This window comes from Lissotriton helveticus, chromosome 1_1 (assembly GCF_964261635.1).
Source record: "Lissotriton helveticus chromosome 1_1, aLisHel1.1, whole genome shotgun sequence".
Classification (NCBI taxonomy): Eukaryota; Metazoa; Chordata; class Amphibia; order Caudata; family Salamandridae; genus Lissotriton; species Lissotriton helveticus.
In genome coordinates this window covers 253066940-253089579 of record NC_136057.1, presented here as the reverse complement: position 1 = coordinate 253089579, position 22640 = coordinate 253066940, and the positions used below count along the sequence as shown (strand labels likewise).

General features: G+C 48.4%; 1 protein-coding gene across 1 annotated transcript in view; it reads right to left on the bottom strand.

The window, feature by feature from the left end:
* LOC144769040 (glycine N-acyltransferase-like) overlaps positions 1-22640 on the bottom strand; it is a 304146-nt gene that overhangs the window by 49783 nt on the left and 231723 nt on the right. The window contains exon 5 of the mRNA XM_078653036.1: positions 7810-7990. Within this exon, the coding sequence (XP_078509162.1) occupies positions 7810-7990 (181 nt within the window). The remainder of the gene's footprint in view (positions 1-7809; positions 7991-22640) is intronic.

Here is a 22640-nt window from a genome sequence, read left to right as displayed (position 1 = left end):
CTTTCCTATATGGGGTCCTATTTTTACTAGCAGAGATGTTAGACGTCTCTCCAGAGTGGTGGGAAACGTAGTTCAAACCACTGCTGGAATTTTGACTAATCTGACGGTAGAGCTTCAGGCTAAGAGGCTCGTTTCGCTTCAAAATCGGATGGTGCTTGACATCATCCTAGCCGATCGAGGAGGAGCATGCCGCGTGATCGGCAGTTCCTGTTGTGTGTATATCCCTGATTATGCTCCAACTATACACTTAGACATTCAGAATTTACATCGCTTGGCTGAGGAAGTTCATGCTGACACTGGTACTTGGTCCTTAACACGGTGGTTCTGGAACCTCTTGTCCACCTGGGGTTGGAAGATCTTTTTGATCCTGGCAGGAGTAATTGGGGTGGTATTTACTTGTTGCCTGTGCCTACATTGTGGACCAGCATGTTGCTCTTATTGCGCTGCCAATTTTACTTCCTCGTTGACAGGTTCGCGCCAGGTGAAAATAGAGAAACAGTGCAGAAGGAAGTTACAGATCTAATGCAAATAGATGAAGGTGTGTTTTTAGATTAAAACCTGTCATTTCTTTGTATTTATATTGGCTACATCATGCCAAAAGGGCAGTCTGAAGAAATATAAATCGATATTGTATAATGTTGGCCTAATGTATCCAATATAATAGCATGCCGCCTTAGGAACCCCCCCCTAGTGAATATACTCGAACCATCCATACATTAAGATTCGGGCCTTGACTGAACAAACGCCATGTTGATTTAATTTCCCTGTACCTCTTGCTCTTGCTAGGAAAACACGTGACCTGTTACTGTGCAGAGAGCGAGTCTGAGAGGTCGGCCTGGGCTATGAATGGACCATTGATTCTAACTTAGGAAACTCAAGGTCGCATCTGCCTTTCTTGTGGGATGAGTACATTCTTGCAGACACCGTGCCTGTACTCCCATGCCCAAGAACGTAAGGGAGGCACCTTTACTGACCTACCCCCGAAATAGTTTAGGCTGAGTTTTGAATCAATCAATTGTGCCTTATATGGGTTTTCCTGTTGGCTTCACGAGAAGTGGTACTTTTCCATGTACGGGGTTTTCATGAGGTATGCTGAAAGTATATATGCACTATTTTAAATGTAATCCAGTAGTCTCCTCTGCGCACCTTTGAGGGTGAAGGCGAGAGTTAGGCTTCCCTATATAAGGCGCTTTGCAAAATAAACGTTTGAACCTTCTCCATTGCCGACTGACTTATTCTTGGTAAATAAGGTATATGGGCTATTGGTAAGTATAGCTCTATGGTATATTTTTTAGTACTTCACCCGTCCAAGACAATATCTTCCCATCCCTGTCCATCTCCATCTGTCACCAATACAGAAAATATCAAGTAACAAAAGTGCGCGTAGCACCTCCGGCTCAGAGAGCACTGGCAACCAAAAACACAATTTGACTGGAGCGAGTGGAGAATATAGGATAGAGGCCACCTGCCGCTTCAGTATGGTGTACCATGCATGTGCAGTAGCATTAATGGAGTGTACCAGCACATCCATAGGGGGCTTGAAACGGAAATGTAGCCAGCGGGGAGGGTGCCCTGGTGATCTTCTCTATATGCAGATTGGCAAGAGGGGTTTGTTGATGCAGTCAGTAAAAAGCAGGCAAGCACTGTGCCGCATAGTATTAAAGTTCCATGTCTGGGACACCGAGGCCACCCATAGAGTAAGGGAACATCATAATATCCTATCTGACCCAGGGATGTTTACTGGCCCATGCTAAGTGAATCAGCAGAGACCTAATACGCTTAAAGACAGGAGCTGGAAGAATCATCGGTTTGTTACAAAACAAGAACAAGAACCGTGGGAGGATTACCATTTTCATTAAAGACATCCGATCTAAGAGGGATACTGGTAAGCGCAGCCATCTATTGACATCGTCTTCAAGTTTAGATATCGCCCTGCCGCAGTTCTCATTAAACACTTCGGAATTAGTGTGCACTTGAATGCCCAAATAGTGCACAGATTTAGTAGCCGATTGAAGTGGGAACTCCAGCTCAATAGTTCCAATGCTGGCGCGAGTGGGAAAATTGCTAATTTGGTCTAGTTAATCCAAAGACCTGAGTACTCGCCGTAACATACCACTTCCCTCAGAACCGGGGACAGGTTGGTCTCAGGGTCTCTGATATAGATGAGAGTGTCATCAGCGTAAGTGGAAATAATTAGGTTATTACCTAGAAAACAAATCCCTCTATGGCTATGATACTCCCTGAGGGTGCACACCAATGGCTCAGCAACAATGGCACAGAGGAGTGGTCATAGCAGACATCCCTGACGGGTACCTCCGGAAATTTTGAAAGGTGATGTGACCAGATTGCCCACCCTGACTCTGGCTGTTTGGGAGTTATACAAAACACACTAGCTGGGAGAAAAGATCGCCAACTCCCATCCGCCGTAAGACCAGCATCATGAAGTCCCACTCAACCGAATCAAAAGCCTTCTCGGCATCCAAGAATATTGCAGCGGCCTTGACTTCGGGATTGGTGTGTTGGATGGCTCCGAACACTGCGTAAGTTATGGATGAGGGAACGCCCTGGTACAAAACCTGCCTGCTCAGGACTGACCAATGTCGACACCAACGGGGCTAAACAGTTGGAAAGCACTTTGGTAAATAGCTTGGTGTCAACATTCAACAGTGAGAGCGGTCAATATGAAGATCACTCATCTGGTGACTTGCCTGGCTTCGGGAGGGTGACCAGTAGGGCCTCCTGCATAAACGGCATCATCATACCACTCTCCCCCATTTCTTCAAATAAGGAAATCAAGTGGGGTACCAGGAGCTCTCCTTGTAGAAGGCCACAGTTAGGCTGTCTTGTCCAGGAGCTTCCCCTGCTCGCATGGATTTTAACATCTCATGGATATCCCATGCTCGAGGGGCCTCATCAAGTACTCCCTGTGTTCATCCACCAACCAGGGGAGCTTTATGTGCTGCAAGTAGCTCAAGGCTAGGTCTCTACTCCCTGTCGGTCTGGATTGATAGAGCTCGGAGTAATAATTCCTCAACCAATCGGCAATGGCATTTAGGTCATGCAGTACCTCATCGCTGTCTGCACGGAGGTCTGTGACTCCAGTCCTTTCACGTCTACTTTTCAGGACTGCCGCAAGTGTGCCACCCGGGCATTCACCTTCGCCATAAGTCATGGCGCCGGCAAACTCCCTGAGAAATGTGACTTCCCTAGCGACATTATCATGATATTCGTCCAGTGTGGTCTTTAATCCTGCCGCCACCTGTTCCCACTTCGAGTACCTCCCGCACAAGGGCAGCAAGTTTCTTTTCCAGAATTACAGAGAGTCCCTGATGAAATGGAATACCCCCAAATGCCTGGACATAGCAATCCCTCTTAAAATAAACATGAAAGGCTTCCCATGTCATGGCGAATGGGGAAAACAAGCCAATATTAGTGTCAAGGAAGACCTTGATGGCTTCGCCCATTTGAGTCTTAAACACATTGTCGAGCAGGGCACAGGGTGGGAACCGCCAGGTAAAGGGAGCTGGCTTTTTTGATGGGGTATTGAGGTGTATTTGGACAGGAGAGTGGTCTGAATATGAGCGTGGGTGAAACTCACAACCATTAATCGCATTGGAGAATGAGCCAATAATCGATCAAGGTATACAGGTTGTATGGGGCCAAGTAGTGCATGGAGCCCTCAGGACCCCTTTTTCTGGAGCGCCAAATGTCTATCATATTTAGTTCTGCAATGGCATCCCCAACGGTTCTAGGCATTAACGATTGTCTGTGCATTGGGCCCCCAGAGCGATCCAAAGCAGGATTGAGGGTGCAATTAAAATCTATTCCCCAAACCAATAGGAACAATGCCAATCACAGCAACCGCACTAGCAGGTCTCTAAAGAATTGCGGGTTGTCAAAATTGGGACCGTTTACATCAATAATAATAAACTCCATCCCTTTCCCTTTGACTTTGTAGAGTGCAAACCTTCACTCCCTGTCAGTCTCTAAAGCTTCAAGGGATATACCGCTTCTAGGGTTAACCCATGTGAGCACCCCTTGGGCATGGGTTGAATAGCCAACAGCATGAAAGGCACCATGTAGTCGCCTCTAAGTAAGCATCTGGGAGTCAGTAGGCAAATGAGTCTCTTGCAGACACGCAACATCTTTATTGTGTCTATTGAAGTAGGCAATCACTTTCCTAGTCTTCCCGAAATCGTTGAGGCCCCTAATTTTCCAAGTTAAGAGCTTTGGTCTGTCGCCCAGTTGTCTACATAAGGAATCATCACAGCATGAGCTTCCCTCCTATATCTAGATAGGCAAAACCTCCAGCTCTGCACTCTACTTGTGGATGCCCCTGCTGAATTGGGTGAGCACAAAGTACACTCTGTGACAGAAAAAAAACAATATAAAGACAAACATTTCTAGCAAGCCCCACCCCCCACCCACCTGAACAAAGACCATAATACCGCAAGAACAAAGCAGTGGGCAACACACGGGTGGATGTTACCTGATTACCACAAAAGAACCTTTATAAGTTAGGAAACTTAGTACTGCCATCAAATGCAAATCTGTAGACCAAGCAAATCTCAGTCTCACCAACCAACATGAAAATTACAACAATACTTGCGAAACGCTGGCTTTGTGTCTGATGAAGAACAGGATCAAGAATCAGGGTCAGTTTCACAGACTAATGGAAACAAGAGAGGGGGAATAGGTCAGGGTAGTGCCAGACATCACAGTAAGTCCCAGTCCAAAGGAGCGCAGTGAAGGTTGTGTTATTCCTCGTCACCGGCTGTGCCACCAGCTGCCTCATCTAGTCCCACAGTTTCCTGGCTGAGCCTGGCATCTTCGGAAGGTCCTACAAGGCTTTCTGGAGCGATTTAGGATCAAGGGAAATCCTGGAGTGGCCATTCATATTGGGGGTATCGATGTTTTGATCGCATAGATGCAGTTTCAAAGGCGCAAATTGGCGCCTGGCCTCCTGACATTCATGGTGAAGTCTGGGAACAGGGAGATCGCAGATCCCTCGAACTGCAGGGCTCCTTTTGCTCTCACTTGCTTCAGGGCTGCATCCTTATCCCTATAATTTAGGAGCTTTGCAATTACTGGATGCAGCAGGGCTCCCTGGGGGGCCTGGGGCCAAGCGATCAATGGGCTCGCTCTACCATGAACATATCGGAGAAGACTTCTTGACCTAGAAGTGTGACCAGCATCTTTTCGATAAACACCTCCATATTGCCAATTGAAGTGGATTCTGGCAGCCCCATGATATGTAAATTGCTTCTCCTAGATCTCGCCTCCAAATCTTCTGCTGTCTCCTGCAGCACGGACAGTGTTTTTGCAAACTGCTTTTGGGCTGTGCCAATCTCTGACTGCATCTCCTCGACTTCAGCAACTCTCTCCTCTCGCTCATGTTGATGCGTTCAGCATGTTTGTCTGGGCGCTCAGACATTTTGTCTATCAGGTATGCTAGGGAATAGATCTTACCATCACTAGTAGTGAGGCTTTTCTGTAGGGTTTTCTGCATTGCCACAAAAATCTGTTTAAGATCCCCTGCAGCATCTTCTGGCATTTTGTCCTAAGGGGGAGGGGTCCACTCCGTTTCCTTTGATCTAGATTCGCTGCTCGATATTCAGCTTGAATTGGGTTTTGCCCACCTTGCCCATGCTGCATTACTGGGGTGGAGGGAACCCAAAAATGCCCTGTCCAATTTCGCTCTAATGCAGCCACAAGGTTAGGGAACAGCACAGTCTTCTCACTTTTCTACTGGCCCGCTGGGCGCCCCGTCTCTCAAACTGGGTGACGCAGTCAAGGGGATCCCCCCAACGCAGCAGAGGTGTAGCACCCACCAGATCTCCAATATGTCTATCGCCAAGGAGGCGCATTCCAGGCAAGCAGGGCGCTGTATCCAATCCAGATTGCAAGTAGGGCCTCGTGGGGCAGCAGTGCAGAAGCAAGCCAAGCAAGGTGAACTAAGAGTCCAAACTCCCCCAGGAGGACGCACACATTAGGCCGCTCAGCAGGATAATCAGATTTATAGAGCTCCACGGCTTAACATTGGAGACCTCCGCATACCTGTCTCTGCAGCAGCGCTCTGCCGCATGACGACACAAGAGTCTCAAACAGATGTTCTGGATGGGCGACAGGGTATCCAGGAATAGCGTCAGCAGAACCACGTGGCAGGGCGCCAGCTGCCTGGCTCACTTGGCTGGCAGAGCTGGAGCCAACCAGCAACACAGCTGCGCAAAGCCCAGGCTCACCCCGGCTCCTCACCACAAGGCTTTCCAATATGGCTGGGTGGTGTCTTCAGCCCAGCGAATGGCGGCTCGGTCCACTCTTCGACCCACAGGGCCACATTAACGCCCCAGGCAGGCACGTAGCAGTCACGCAACAGTCTCTAGAATCTGTCCACAGCACTGCAGCCGAAGCCCTGTCGAGCCACGCACACAGAGGCTAGTCAGTCCAGAGTCCGCACTCAGCTCTCCGGCGGGCTCCCATGGGCGCCCAAGGAGGTTCAGGACAAGATATCACTCCCACAGGCACGTAGAGGTGCTGAATGCGACCAGAAGCACAGCGTACCTCTGATCCAGCTTCAAATAGGCAGGCCCAGGCGGGGATGCCGACAGATGGGTTGGCACGTGGGCCACAAACGAAGGCCACACCGCCTCTGCCGTCACGAGCGTACGGATTCCATCAACAATCATATCTGGCTGCAGTCTGTCTCGGGCCACCTCCAGCCGTCTGTCAGAGCTCACAGAGGGGGCATAAATGCAGGATATTTACCAGATCATAACGATGACTCACAGAGCTCACTCAGAGCACGGCCATCTTGGGCCCAAGCAAGCTTTGAACCCACCCGGAAGCATAAGTTATTCAAGAATAGGACAGGAGCAAAGGTGGTGGCTTTGTATATGAGATAGAGGGAGGTCCCTTTTCAACAAAGTCTTCAAGGGTGGAAGCACTGTGCTTAGGGAGGAGAACTCAGAGAGTAGAACATAGTTATAAAGGAGCTCTGGTGGAAAAAGGCATTGGACAGAGCTTGAGAGTATAGACCACAGCTTAAAGTGATTTTATAAAGCATATAGTTAACACGCACCCAGATGCTAGTCAGAAAATCCTGTGCTTTTTTGTGAAGAGCAGACTGGAATTGGATGACAGGTTGCAGCGCTGTACATACACAGTTTGAAGAGTTAAAAAAAGCACCAATAACCATGCAACATGTTATAAAGATGCTTTGTGGTTGGCAGTATTTAGCATTTGGGTGCTGTTAGTTAAACGCTTTATGCAGTCAGGACTAAAGACACAGCTGCAGACAACACAGTAAATTTGAACATCACCATCATGATCAGACAATCCTCAGTCATTTGAACTCATGTTTTTCTTTTTTTATTCCATGTGTGAATTCCAGCAAGACTAACTCAAACTTCCAAGCTTCCCAGGCCAATCAAGAAGCCTCGAGATATTTAAAAGACTATTGAAATGGGTAGTAGCAACTCCAGTAATTTACAGTGCTAAGAGAATAGAAATACTGTGGTATGATGCGCCATGAAAACAATAAATTAATATAATTGCACAGTGATATCATCATTCTCATAAGCCTTTGGCTTAGAATTAGTAGCCATCAGTCTTAAGGGCATTCATCAAATGCTTATATGTTAGAAGAAGGCACCTCTCTATAGCTTATAACCCAGAAGTAGGTCATGAAAAAAAGTGCAACAGCTGCCGGGACCTACACATTGCTGTTTTACCTCTGTGCTAGCACTGGAATTGATCACTCAGATTGATGTGACATTCTGTACCTATCATGTCTTTTCATGACACACTCGCCTTGCTTTGAGGTGACTGCTGGTTTGGGCAGATGCCTCCTCTTCCAAGTTCACCTTTGGACTCTTCTCACAGACTTTTGCATGTATCTTCCTGACAAACAGGACTCCTGGCTCACTTTCCACCTCTATCCCTTTAGATTCAGCAATGCTCATAATTACATCATTTAGGCACTGCTGTAGTCCTAGAAAGAAATAATAATGATACTGAAAAGTATTATTTATTCATATTAATTGTAAACCTATTAAAAACATTCCTCAAAGTTATTGTACTATAGATACATCAAGCCAACATTAAAAAAAGAATGCACAGGCAGTACATTACCCTTTGCTCAAAAACAGCAAGGACATCAAGAACGACAATGTGTCTGAAAATGTGGAACTGCCTCCTCATACACACTGAAGAGTCAGTACATGAGAATACCATTCTGACAAACAATGTGCAAGAAAAAAGCTGCTTCCTGTTTCTGTAGACATCATAAAGGAATGCTTTACTCAAGGTCAATACTCATTGGTAATTAGTGAGTAGGTGCCTATTTACTATCTGGACATGAGCAAATTGTACCTAGTGCTAATCCCTAAACAAAAGTAAAACTTGGATATTGACCCGAATCCCAGCACTCTGGAGTTGACTGCTGTAAAACAGGGCGCCAGTATTTAGGGGCATACTTGAAACAGGCAGCGATAATTATCGCTGACCTTGCATACCTCATTATTTTCTATCGCTGGTATGTTTCGCCAGGCTAGCGTTGTATTAACAACGTTTAGCGCCATGGCGATGAATATTCCAGCGATAGCGCTCTTTTCCATGAAACATCGCTGGTTTTTCAGCGATGTTCCATGTAAAACGGCGATATGCTTGATATTACGACCCTGTGGTCGCATTACATGAATCCACCTCCCATGCTAAGTATGCCTTAGTCAGGAATTTAACAGACGTTAAATTCCTGTGTTAAGGCATACTTAGCGCGATTAAAATAATTGCTTCCCCGCGTTGTAAATATTGCGAAGCTGCCTTTGCGATATTTGCCCATGTTGTTTCCACAGACACGCCTACTTTGCATCTCATTAGCGATGCAAAGTGAGGCATGCTGGAAACGGGAGCAAAATCAGCAAAGCACGCGATAGCGTGTCTTTGCTGATAAGGCGATAAAATTATCGCCACTTTTCGGCCTAAAACGGCCACAAAAGCAGCGATAATTTTATATCACCGCCTTGTTAATATGCCCCTAATTTCCTACATAATAAGTAACAGAGTCTTATCTTCACCTTTTCAGAAGTTTTTGCTGTCGCTTGTGAGGCACAACACAGGCTTTAGAATGGAAAGTATATAGACACTAACCTTTGTGCTGCAATCACACAAACTTTAGTAAATGTGGGCCTTAACTTACAACATTTAGGTCTTCAGACTTCTCTGGGACATGTTTAAGTTCTTAAAATAAACCTGTGTGACATTTTATTAAAAAAATGTCTTTTTTCCACTTGGGCTTCAACGTGTATGTTTTTTCACTCTAGTATAGACCTCATCTGTACAGTTTGTCCTACTAATAATTGCAATCCCATCTTCACTATTATTTTTCTGATGCTCAGTAACTCACATGTTTTTTACATTTTTATGTTGGCTTGGATCTAGGACAGGAGAATTTTATTTGCCTTATCCAGTAAATGTTTATGGGCCCGATTCACAGAATAAACTTAAGACTCAACCCTAAACTTACTACTATTTTGGTATTCACAGAATGCACTTACTACTTTTGGTATTCACAGAAGTTAGGATTTTGTCTTACATTTGTCTTAAGACAAACTTAAGACAGACTTAAGACAAACTTAAGACATAATCCTAACTTCTGTGAATACCAAAAGTAGTAAATTCATTCTGTGAATGCCAAAAGTAGTAAGTGTATTCTGTGAATACCAAAATAGTAGTAAGTTTAGGATTGAGTCTTAAGTTCATTCTGTGAATCGGGCCCTCTATTTTTTCACTGGTCAGTAGACGTGCATTATCCTACCAGGATATCTGATTCCTGATTCTGCCTCTGGAACCGGGGGACGCAGGTTTGAATGCTGGCCTTGATGCTAGGCACAACATGATGTAATACCAAGCAAATCGCTTAATCTCCCTGTGCCTAAATGTGGGTAAAATGTGCTCGTATAATCCCTGCTCAATTTACACAATCTACAACTGTTCCCAACCCTTCCGTTAATGTACAGCCTCTGCTGCATAACAGCTGAAGTTTGTGGTATGTAAATATGAATACATAGAAACGTAATTGTGTTTGAGTTAATGTCACGTAAGCAATATGGAGGTGAGAAAATGTTAGCACTGCTTTCTGCTTTATAGTAGGCTAGTCCTCATTATTGAATCTTTCATATATTTGCTAACTTCGTTCCCCATCATTGTGCTGGAATTCCCTGGTAATTATAAATAGTAGCAAGTAATGTTAAAATGGTCCTAAGCCTTAGCAACAGCATTTGTTCAGTAGCACCCTCACCTTATTTGAAACAATGCGATCTTTGACCAATTAGGTGGAAAAGTTAAGCTCTCCTACTCACGCTGGAGGCCACAATAGCTTATATTGTTATAATTCTACCGCCTATCATGCGAAAGGGAGTCCCTGAGAAGGGTCTTATTGTCAAGAATCCTGACCAGGACCTGGTGGCAGAGTAGAAAAAGTAAACATAATCTTTGATACAGTGCCACCCAAAATCACACAGGAAGACAGAGAGAAAGGGGAATCCTGGCACAAGGAAACAAGAAAGTCAAAGCTCAGACAAAACAGACAGTCAAGTGGTAATTCAGACTTCTAACACCCAGGTCAGGCTTGCAAGACATATATATATATATATATATATATATTAACAATAATCGGAATGTGAGAAAGCACTTGCAAACTATACATGATAAGACTGAAGCTCAGAATGCTCCTCACCAACAATGTTGTTACAGATACTGGCTTTAAATACCGACATATAGGATTTGCAGGCAAAGGAAGGGTAGGTGGAGCTGATACCTATAGTGATTTTATAAAAGTAACTCAAAGACAATACTCACTGTGGACAAGAAACACCAACTAAGTTGTCATTTGTGAGAAAGCATCATGGTGATCAGACAGGAACATGTAAGGCAGAAACAGCAAGGGTGTAGAACAAAATACACAGCCACAAACCATGTAAGGAAACTGGATGCTCAGACAGCAGAAACAGGAAGGTAACAGAAAGGAACCTGGAACTAAGATAAATAGAAAGAAAATAAGGGACTGGGAAAAAGGCAACCACAAAAATAGAAAATGTTCAAAAGTCAAAGATATGTTAAAATAGTGCTGGCTCATAAATCAGAAATCAAGGTAGCACTGTAGGCAGTGCTAGTTCAAGGAACGAGGATGCACTAAATAGTGCAGGCTCAGGAATCAAGGAAGCACTGCAGACAGTGCTACTTCAAGGAACTAGGAATCCGCGACAACTCAGGAATAAGGAAATAAGGATGAACTATTGCTTAGGAACTCTAGAAACAAGCAAATCAAAAGCTCAGGAAACAGGAGCACTGTCACAATGATCAACACTGGACTGAAGGAAACTGGGGATTAAAACAGGTCACTATGATCACTTGCCTTCGGTGTGAGCAGGTTAACACCAGCCAGCCACAGGTTTGGCAAATTCCTCCTCCCGTGCTTGGCATGGCGAAGCAGTGAGTAGGGAATAATAGGTATTGGAGTTTTTAGCAAGAGCAAACTGACTTCCTTTAACCCAGAATGGATCTGGAATGAATGAGAATTTCAGAATAAAGTCCAAAGGTCTGGAAGATTATGCGAACACCGGAAAGTCTCACAAGTAGGCCGCCTAGTGGTTGGTACAAGAGCGCAGGGAGCTAATCATAACGATTCTCTAAACTTTTGCTGACCTTGTCCTAGTAATGTTATGGTCTGCCCTGGAATATACCCTGCCCCTACAGCTTTCAGTTTTTGGGGTGACTTTCCCAGAAATCTATTTTTTTGGGACCAGGGTCAGCTCTTCTCTGTCATACACTTTGATCATGACTGTCAAAGAGAAAAAAAATCTCTTCAAATCCTGCTCTACCTATGGCCTGAGAAAGATCTACACAGATGACCTACATGAGCAATGCATACTTTTCCTATATTCAACACACATGGTTTCATGCGGCAACATTTTAAAAACCTTGCCCTCTATGTACTAGAAAGGAAGAAATGCCTTCCTTCTAAGGGGATCCCCCTCATCTGAGGAATATTGTGTAAAATGTGCTCCTCCAAGCACTTCGAATAAGGCGGCACTAAAGAAGAACCCTGTGGCATGTGCAGCCCCCTCACAAAAAGATTGGAGTTTGTTCAGAGAAATGATCCAGAAAGGAGGAACACATGCATACAAAAACCCCTGCATAAAGATCCAGCTCTCTTGACGCCCTGACTTAATTCAAGACTAAGCATGGGCGGATTTTGCGGATTGGCAAACCGCGAACTTGCGTATTTACGGATTGGCAATCCGCAAAATCCACGAACTCCCGCGAATTATTTTTTTTTTGTTCGCAAGGGTTTCTGCCAGTTCGCGAGGTTTGTGTACCAGTTCGCAATTGCGAACTTACTTGTCGGCTCGTAACGGCCGCGACTATGTTGTTTCTACATCTGGTTCATCATCACAGGTTTGCGAAGTTACCCTAGCGGTCGTACATGGGCGCGGCCATCTTGTTTGCGTGACGTAATTCCGTTTCCGGGCGCTATGTGTAATCTCGCAAAGTGTGCGGCTTGCTAGTACAATTTCGCGTGTGCTCGCGAGGAAAATCTCGCGTGAACTTACCCACGCGGTCGTGTATGGGCGCGGCCATCTTGTTTCTCGTTCATTCCTATGGTTCTGGGCATGCTTTCTGAATCTGTATCCTCTCTGAATCTCTGCCATCCTTTGCTTGTTTGAAGTTTTTTTGATCTATTTTACTTATTATCTATCCCTCTATTTTTCTAGCTCTATATTTTTCTGCTACTTTTTGTTAATTTTAAACTACTTTTTTAAACTCTTTTCTTTTCTTCTTCCCTATTCTATTTCTTCTTTATTATTTAGCTTCCTTTCTGCCCAGACCATGGTAAAGGGAGTCGGGAAGCAGCCCGCGAAGGGGAAGGGTCCCGCACCCCGTGCTCGGCTCCCGTGCGGGCGTTTGAGGGGGGAGAATGTCGCGCCCCGGGAGATCTTTAGCGAGGAGAAGGTGGCCGCACTAGTTTTTTATGTTCAGCGCCGCCTCCCCAGGACCATCATGGCAGGCGGCAAGATCGCTAGTGGTTACGGGCTCCGGGAGCGCCGGAAGCGGTGGGAGAAGGTATGCCGGTCCATGTACCAACAATCTCGGGTCCGGCGCACCTACAACCAAGTCACCCACCGTTGGACGGATATCCTGGACCGGGAACGCGATCTGTTGGACCTGCTCGGCCTTGAGATCACCGGGCTTGGTGAGTAGTAGTAGCTATTTCTTTACTACTCTGTTTTCTCCTGCTCTGTGTGTTATTATCTTGCAAATTTTTGTTTTTTACCAAGAGCAATAATGCTGCTGATTACATTGTAGGGAAATTATATTTCAAAATCTTCTGTGCATTTCAGGTGCACTGCTCTCCTTCTCAGTAGCGCTGCTACTATGCTTATTTGTTTTCGATTTTGTGTTCATTTCATTGGCCTGTGAAATTATGCATGAGTGTAGTTTAAAGAACTGTGTAATGCTAGACACTAAGGGTCAGATATTTAATTACCGGCGCATCCCTGCAAAGTAGCAGGGATGCGCCAGTAATTGTGCGCCACGCCACCACCACCCATGGTGCACCGTATTTACAATGCGGCGCACCATGTGCCCAAAACGTCACCGAAGCGTTACGCTTCTGTGCCGTAAAGGCGGCGCATTGCTGGAGTTGCGTCGCAACGATGGTGCAGCTCCAGCAATGCTCTGGGGTGCTCTATCTCCCCAATGCTGCGTCAAGCCGTACGTCTGCTTCAAGCAGGCGCAGGGTTTGAGTCACGCATCATTGTCCTCAAAGTGACCGATTAAAATCTTGTAGATGTCACTCAGCCACTTTTAGGATGCGTTCCTGCGCAGGAACGCCCTCCCTTGCGCCGGAACGCCCCCTGATGGCGCAGGGCTTTACAACGTGATGCATCTCCCATATGCGTCACGTTGTTAATATACGCCGCACCATGGCGCCTCTTTTATCCTGCCGCTGCGTCACAAAAGTCACGCAACAATGGAGCAAAAGAGCCGCAAGGGGCTTCTAAATCAGCCCCTACAGACTCAAGTTTAGTCCTTCTTTTGTACACATGGCGATAAGAAGAAATAGTGGTGGAGGATTGATAGTTTGAGTATTTTAATGACTGGTTAATGTATTAGGAAACTTTTTAGTGTTGTCGCTGATCTGCAATCACGATGGACTTTGTCTGTCATTTTGCGTGCTGCGGACTGCTGCCTGCCAGTCCTAGGCGAACCTTTTTAGTAGTTTGTTTAGTGAGTTACATAAGAACTTTCCAAGTCGACGGTCCGCAAATCAAGCAATATTAATAACGTAGTAGACCACATGGGATCGGTCAATATATCCCGTGGAATAGTTGTCTATTTGCTATTTCGCCAAAATATTTTGTTATTGTTCTTTTGAAATGTTTCATTTGGTTGACAACAATCATCCATGTTTTCGTGTCTTTCTTTCTTTCATGTTGTACATCAGCACCCCCCAGGGGCAAGAGGACAGAGGAGGAGGTGGTTGCTGCTGCTGCTGTAGAAGGGCAGGATCGGCCAGGCAAGGGCTCCTTTGCTGGCCCCAGTAAGTTTTCATTTTAATATAGAGTACCTATTTTTTCCTAGCGTTCCTCATTCGATTTTTTCTAAATCGTCTTTGATCTTCTTGTAGACTGTATCTAAATTCTTATCCTGCCTCGACTATGACTCCCTGTGGTATTACTAGATTATTCTTATTAGTCTGTCTATGTAGCTAACTAAGATTGCACATTTGGCAATTCCATTGGACTCCCATTCTAGTCAGCAATAGCTCTATGCACTGAGCCTTCCCTGGAAATAGGAACATTTTTACTTTAGATTAGACAGTCACAAATTATTACATTGTTTTCTGTTTTTGTTCACATTTCTTTATTCCTAGACCAAATATTATATAGTAGTGAGTGGTGTATTCTAACAATCTTAAATGTACTTTGTAGGTGGAACATCTGGTGGCGGGGCCAGCGCGGAGGTGGTGGTAGTGGATGAGGAGGACACTTCTGGGGAGGAGGCGGTGCAAGTGCCGGACAACACCAATGTGCCTGTGAGGGTTCACACGGTGGTGGCGGGCAGAGGTAAGCTATATATTCCTTACTTATTGAGATTGAAGACTGCAGAGTGTGCTTTCTGCACGGGTGTATTATAAATCAACCAGGTAGTAGCCTCCTCTAAATGTACTTCGACTTAGCTGTGAAGTTTTTGGCGAGAAGAATCTCAATCAGATCTGAGATTAACTTGATGGATGGGATGAACGAAAAGCGAAAGAAGGGTGTAAGTAAGTGTGGAAGGACGAGAAATTTAATGATGACTGGCAAAGAAGAATGATATGTGTTTGCTTGGTCCCCGAGGTGGCTGGGAAGGAAAGAATATGGTATGGTGCATGGCTGGGTGAATGATGAAGCAAGGATGGGTGGAAGGAGAACAGCCTTGGTGGGTGAAACAGAAACTGTATGTGTGCATATACTTTGAATGGATGGATGCCTGGATCATGGTACTATCTGACTCTTAGATAGCATATGTGTATCTAGAGAGAGTAGATGGTCACTGGATGAACAAAGTGTTACTTTGAAGATCATGTAACACCACACCCGCACGTCCGTTCCAGTGTAGGAAAGGCAAGGAAAAGAAGTTGTAATTTTGTCCAAATACTACCATAACTAGTAGCAGTAGTTTGTATTGCAACTGCAAGCACAGCATATATCCGGTTATTACGGTGGACCCTGTGGTTCTGAAAATCTGGACCCTGTTGTTATCCCGATATCGAGGTCCAATACCCGTGTCACAAAATATCAACGTACCATGACGAATTTGGTATCCACGAACCGATAATGATTAGGACATCATTTCTATACATTTGCGTCATAATCGAGGGTCGCCAACGCCCCTAAATCGTAGTTTCCGTCCCGACCCCTTAGACTCCATTTTGTGAACGACATCCATCTTACGTCTTGCCCTCATGATAAGTCAATTAAAGGTAGAGCTTGATCTAAAAGGACACGTCCACCTTCCCTGACTTCCCCCTGACCTGTCCCAACCAACTCCATTGCCTTTAGCCAAACCTGTTTGGGCAGCCCCTCGCCCAGTGGCCAAATACGATAGCATCAATACATAACATTCCTCAAACCATTCACTACATACAGACCATGCTTTCTACAAACATGCACCTGTCCATATCCCTTGTTTATGGCCAGTTTTATGACTGGGTGGTACCTTCCTTTATTGGTGTTTCATCGATATCTGATGGGAGTTCCGGGTCTGGCTGGTAATCTATCACGAACTGGACATCTAAAATGTGGGCTTGCTTACATGACTTCGCTCTTTGTATTATTGTAGAAATATGTTTACAGCCGTATCATAAACTCAAGAATTCTTGCTTGCAGCTATTATTTCTGTATATAAGGAGAAGGCTGGTTCTGTAAAAACGAACAGTCTCCTGAGAACACATGACCCGTGTTTGTCATGCTTCTAGGACACGTGTTACTTGGTAGCTACCAATAAACTTGATCTCTGACTGTGACTAGAAGACTCAGCGTTTCTGTGGTCCGGAACAAGGGAGAACTCAGAGTTCTTCGGGTGTTATCCCCTGGTACCACCGGGTCTCTAAAAACCCGGCACCTCAGTTGGCGCCCAACTCGGGGCGGTATCAAGCGGCGACGGTCCAAGCCAGATGTTCGTGAGGAGCTTCGTGTGAAAATTCCGGAGGACGGCCAGCCACTTCAGCGACCCCTGTATGTCGACGTGGTTCCGAAGGTCTTTGCTGCGAGGTGCCCCGCGTCCCGACGGCTACGAAGGACTGCTGCCCTGACTATCGCCTTGTTTTGGACCCAGTGATCCTTGGTAGAGCGAAACGATAGACGAGTCTTCTAGCGACGTCACAGATCTTCAAATACTTCAGTTAAGTATAAGTGGAGCGTCTCCCAGTCCTTAGTTTGTCCTTAGTTTTTGGTATCCTTGAGATACGACTTGATTTGGTACTTGCAAGCCCCAAAGCCGAAGGACTCGTGTTTTCACGAGAAATATCGTAATAGATAATCTTTTGAAGTTTGAATCTAGACTAGTGAGCGAAGATGCCTGGTTTTAGCAGACTTGGAAACTTGTTTTGTCTTGGTTATAGTAAGGACTCCCGATTAGAGGATTCCTGTCCGGTTCCTCCGATTGGAACTCCAACGTATGAGCTCTATGTGAAGCATGGCGTAGGTCCTATCACATATAATGAAGTGTGGGTAAAATACACCCGTAAGGATGGTGTTTTAAAGTGGCCCCAATATGGTAGTTTCGACTCAGAAATTTTAGATAATCTAGAGGTCAAATTGTTCAAGAAGAAAGCCCGGCCGGCGATGTTTGCCTCTTTCCGCTTATGGCGTAAAGAGGCCAAACAAAAGGAAATTAAATTAGAGAAGAAAAATAAGAGAGAAAGAGGTATTTCAGTAATGCAAGCCGCGATAAAATTTAAAGACAATGAAGAAGAACAAATAAGTGAGCAGTTGCACAGGCAACGTAAAATGGCAATAGATAAATGCTATCCTGTTTTACAATCTCCTCAGCGAGAAACAATAAAAGAGCGTGAAAAGGATCCATTAATGGCACATCTGCTAAGTTCGCCACCGCCCTATGCACAAAATGCCACAGCACCTCCGCAACCTTTAGTTGCACCTCTGGTAGCTGTTATGCCAGCTCCTTTACAGCACTCACCAGCTGCTCTTCAACTGGCTTCTATTTCTCTGGTGCAGCCTCCTCAAGGCTCACCCATTACATCTATTTCTCCTACTGTTCCTCCTACAACTTCGCCTAGCACACCTTCTATTTCTTCTGATACTCGCTCTACGAATGCTTCTGTTCCTACTTTGCGTGACTCTGTTCTGCCACCAGTTATTCCTCCGCTTTCACCTTTCGTCTGGCATAAAATAGCCAGCATTGCTACTAACATTCCTTCACCACTTTTTCGGTCGCCTAAAACGACCCCTAATACGGGACCAAGACAATTACGAAGCCAAATGCCTGATTATCAAGAGAGGGAATCACTGAATAAGTTAGCACGGAATTGGGCTATGGATACAGCGAGATATGACGTAGAGTCTGTCGTGAACGTCTTCCGTCAATGGGATGAACCGACGCAAAGATATGTTTTTGAACAGATGTGTGTTTTTCTGTGTGAGGATTTGGAAGATAATGGTCAAGAGAGCAACGCTCGAGAGTTGTGTAATGTACGATTTAAATTTGGGGAAGGCATGATCATAGGTCCCGATGTCGAAAAAGCAGTTGGGATACTATTATCATATCGAAGTTCGGGTGGTAATTCTGGGTCATCATCTGAATGTGGTACGTCTAGTAGGAAGAGAGCGAGACAGTACCCCATGAGAGAGGTTCCTCCGGTTTGGAGGGAAGGTGATGCGAATGCAGTACCGCCAATTCTGCCCCATTTCCAGCGTGTATGGGTACATGTCCCCTGGAAAAGATCGGAAGTGTTGGCACTCAAGCAGTCACTACCTGAGCGGCCCAGCCACAGCTGAGCCGGCCGCTCGCCACTTTTTCCCGCCGCTGGCCCCCTGCGGCCCCGCCCACCACCGGCCCATTGGCCCAGCCGCTCGGCCAGCCCAGCAGACCCGCCCTCCTGTCCCCCTTCTTAAGGGGAGAGCCTGGTTGCCGCGGGAGTGACCACTGTGCCTCTCGAGGCCGGGTCACCCCTTTACCCCCTCACCTGCTCGCCTGCTGATCCTGCCTGCCGCCTCGCCTGCTGATCCTGCCTGCCGCCTCGCCTGCTGCTCCTGCCTGCCGATTCCATCGCCCCCCAGCACCCCCGAGCGGCCCAGCCACAGCTGAGCCGGCCGCTCTCCACTTTTTCCCGCCGCTGGCCCCCTGCGGCCCCGCCCACCACCGGCCCATTGGCCCAGCCGCTCGGACAGCCCAGCAGACCCGCCCTCCCGTCCCCCTTCTTAAGGGGAGAGCCTGGTTGCCGCGGGAGTGACCACTGTGCCTCTCGAGGCCGGGTCACCCCTTTACCCCCTCACCTGCTCGCCTGCTGATCCTGCCTGCCGCCTCGCCTGCTGATCCTGCCTGCCGCCTCGCCTGCTGCTCCTGCCTGCCGATTCCATCGCCCCCCAGCACCCCCGAGCGGCCCAGCCACAGCTGAGCCGGCCGCTCACCACTTTTTCCCGCCGCTGGCCCCCTGCGGCCCCGCCCACCACCGGCACATTGGCCCAGCCGCTCGGCCAGCCCAGCAGACCCGCCCTCCCGTCCCCCTTCTTATGACGCCCCCTGAGCGACCGCGCAGCGGACGCGCGCAGCGGGAGCACCGATTGAGCGCCGAAGGTGCGCCAAAGGTAAGCCCGTCTACGCCCGTCCGCGCCTGGACCGCGCCCAGTGCCAGGACCCCTGGCCCACACCGACAGAAGCCGACCCGCCGGACCTACAACGCCACCGAACTCAACGCACTCAACTCCGGCCGAACCCCGGGCTGCTACTGAGCCGCACCGAGACGCACCCACGGATCCTTCAGCTGCCACTCCTGTAAGTTCACCTGCAACCGGACACACGCCACACCAGCACCCACCAAGCCGAACACCAGCACCACCCACCTGAAGTGCATCCTGATCAACACCCGCTCCGTCCACAGACACGCCGTTGAGCTCTGGAACCTGCTCGACACCACAGCCCCTGACGTCGCCTTCCTCACGGAAACCTGGATGAACGACTCCTCAGCGCCCGACATCGCCATCGCCATCCCAGAGGGTTACAAGATCACCCGAAGAGACCGCGACAACCAGACTGGAGGAGGCCTCGCCATCATCTACAGGGACACCATCCGCATCAAGACCAACACCGACGACACCCTGACAACCGCCGAACACCTGCACTTCCAGATCCACACGGACCCCAAAACCACCCTCAGAGGCACCCTGATCTACCGACCCCCGGGACCACGCACACAATTCAGCGAGGACATCGCCGACTTCATCAGCCCGCACGCCCTCCCCTCCGCCGACTACATCCTCCTGGGGGACATCAACTTCCACCTGGAGAACAACAACGACCGCAACACCATCACCCTGCTCGACAACCTCGCCAACCTCGGTCTCAAGCAGCTGGTGTCCACCCCCACCCACCTCGCCGGACACACACTCGACGCCGTCTTCTCATCCAGCAAAGACATCACCTTCAGCCACACCACCGGACTACACTGGACGGACCACAGCTGCGTCCACTTCACCTTCAGAAGAACGACGATCCACCACCACCAGAAACAGGTTGCTCGAAGAAGCTGGAACAAGATCACAGCCGACCAGCTCGCCGCTTCCCTGAGCCAGCACCCTCCCGCCAGCTCAGCGAACCCAAGCCAGGCCGCCGACAACCTCACGAAGTGGATCAGCAACTGCGCGGACGAACTCGCCCCACTGAGGACCCCGCCCAACCGACCCGGCAGCAAGAAGGCCCCATGGTTCACCGACGAACTCATGAGTTCCAAGAAGAACTGCCGAGCCCTCGAGAAAGACTGGAGAAGGGAACCAACTCCGGACAACATGACCACCCTCAAGCTTGCCACCCGGAAGCACCACCAACTGATCCGCGCTACCAAGAAAACTGCATTCAAGGACCGGCTGGACAACAACGCACACAACTGCAAGGAACTCTTCAACATCGTGAAAGAGCTCTCCAACCCCAACGCCGGAACAACGACATCACCCCTTCGCAAGACCTCTGCAATTCCCTCGCCTCCTACTTCCACAACAAGATCGCGGACATACACAACAGCTTCAGCACTCAACCGACGCACGCCACGACCGAACCACCGCCCCCCACCACCACCCTCCACGCCTGGACTCCGATCAGCACCGAAGACACCGTCCGCATGATGAACTCCATCCACTCCGGATCTCCAACCGACCCCTGCCCTCACCACGTCTTCAACAAGGCCGACGCTGTCATCGCACCCCACCTGCGGGACATCATCAACACCTCCTTCGACACCGCCACCTTCCCGGAGAGCTGGAAGCACGCCGAACTCAGCGCCCTACTCAAGAAACCTACAGCGGACCCCACCAAACTCAAGAATTACCGCCCCATCTCGCTCCTCCCGTTTCCAGCCAAAGTCATCGAGAAGATCGTCAACAAACAGCTGGCCACCTTCCTCGAGACAAATGGATCCCTCGACCCCTCACAGTCTGGCTTCCGAGCCAACCACAGCACCGAGACCGCCCTCATCGCTGCCACTGATGACATCCGATCCCTGATGGACAACGGAGAAACAGCGGCCCTCATCCTCCTAGACCTCTCCGCGGCTTTCGACACTGTCTGCCACCGCACCCTAGTGCAGCGCCTCAGCAACGTCGGAATCCATGAGAAGGCACTGGAATGGATCATCTCCTTCCTCGACGGAAGAACACAGAGAGTCCGGCTACCACCGTACAAGTCAGAGGCCACCGGAGTCATCTGCGGCGTCCCTCAAGGATCCTCGCTGAGCCCCTCCCTCTTCAACGTCTACATGAGCCCCCTCGCGGCCATCGCACGCCAACACAACCTCAACATCATCTCCTACGCCGACGACACCCAGCTGATTCTCTCCCTCACCAACGACCCCGCCACCGCCAGAGCCAACCTTCATGAAGGGATGAAAGACGTAGCCGATTGGATGACAACCAGCCGCCTGAAACTGAACTCAGACAAGACGGAAGTCCTCATCCTGGGCTCCTCGCCCTCCGCCTGGGACGACTCCTGGTGGCCCCCCGCCCTGGGCACCGCACCCAAACCAACAGACCACGCACGCAACCTGGGCTTCATCCTGGACTCCTCCCTCTCCATGACCAGACAAGTCAACGCCGTCTCCTCGTCCTGTTTCAACATCCTGCGCATGCTACGTAAGATCTTCAGGTGGATCCCCACCGAGACCAGGAAGACGGTCACCCAGGCCCTCGTCACCAGCCGTCTGGACTACGGCAACGCCCTCTACGCCGGAACCACCGCCAAGCTCCAGAAGAGACTCCAGCGTATCCAGAACGCCTCGGCGAGACTCATCCTCGACGTCCCCAGACGAAGCCACATCTCCAGACACCTGAGAGACCTGCACTGGTTCCCGATCAACAAAAGAATCACCTTCCGGCTCCTCACCCACACACACAAAGCCCTACACAACCAAGGCCCAGGATACCTCAACAGCTGCCTCAACTTCTACGTTCCCAAACGCCACCTCCGATCGACCAACCACGCCCTCGCCGCCGTCCCCCCCATCCAAAGAGCGACAACAGGAGGAAGGTCCTTCTCCTACCTGGCCGCCAAGACCTGGAACTCCCTTCCGACCCACCTCCGCCTGACCCAGGACCACCTCTCCTTCAGGAAGAAGCTCAAGACCTGGCTGTTCGAGCAGTAGCAGCACCCCCCCCCTAGCGCCTTGAGACCCTCCGGGTGAGTAGTGCGCTCTATAAATGTCTTTTGATTGATTGATTGATTGATTGACCCTCGTAAAAACCCGACTGGGTATTATAAGGAGTTATCGCAAACTGCAAGCTCATGTATAATGAATTTAGCGGATGTAGACATGTTGTTTGGGAACGTTGTTCCACATCCTTTATGGAGCAAAATCCGTCATACGGATC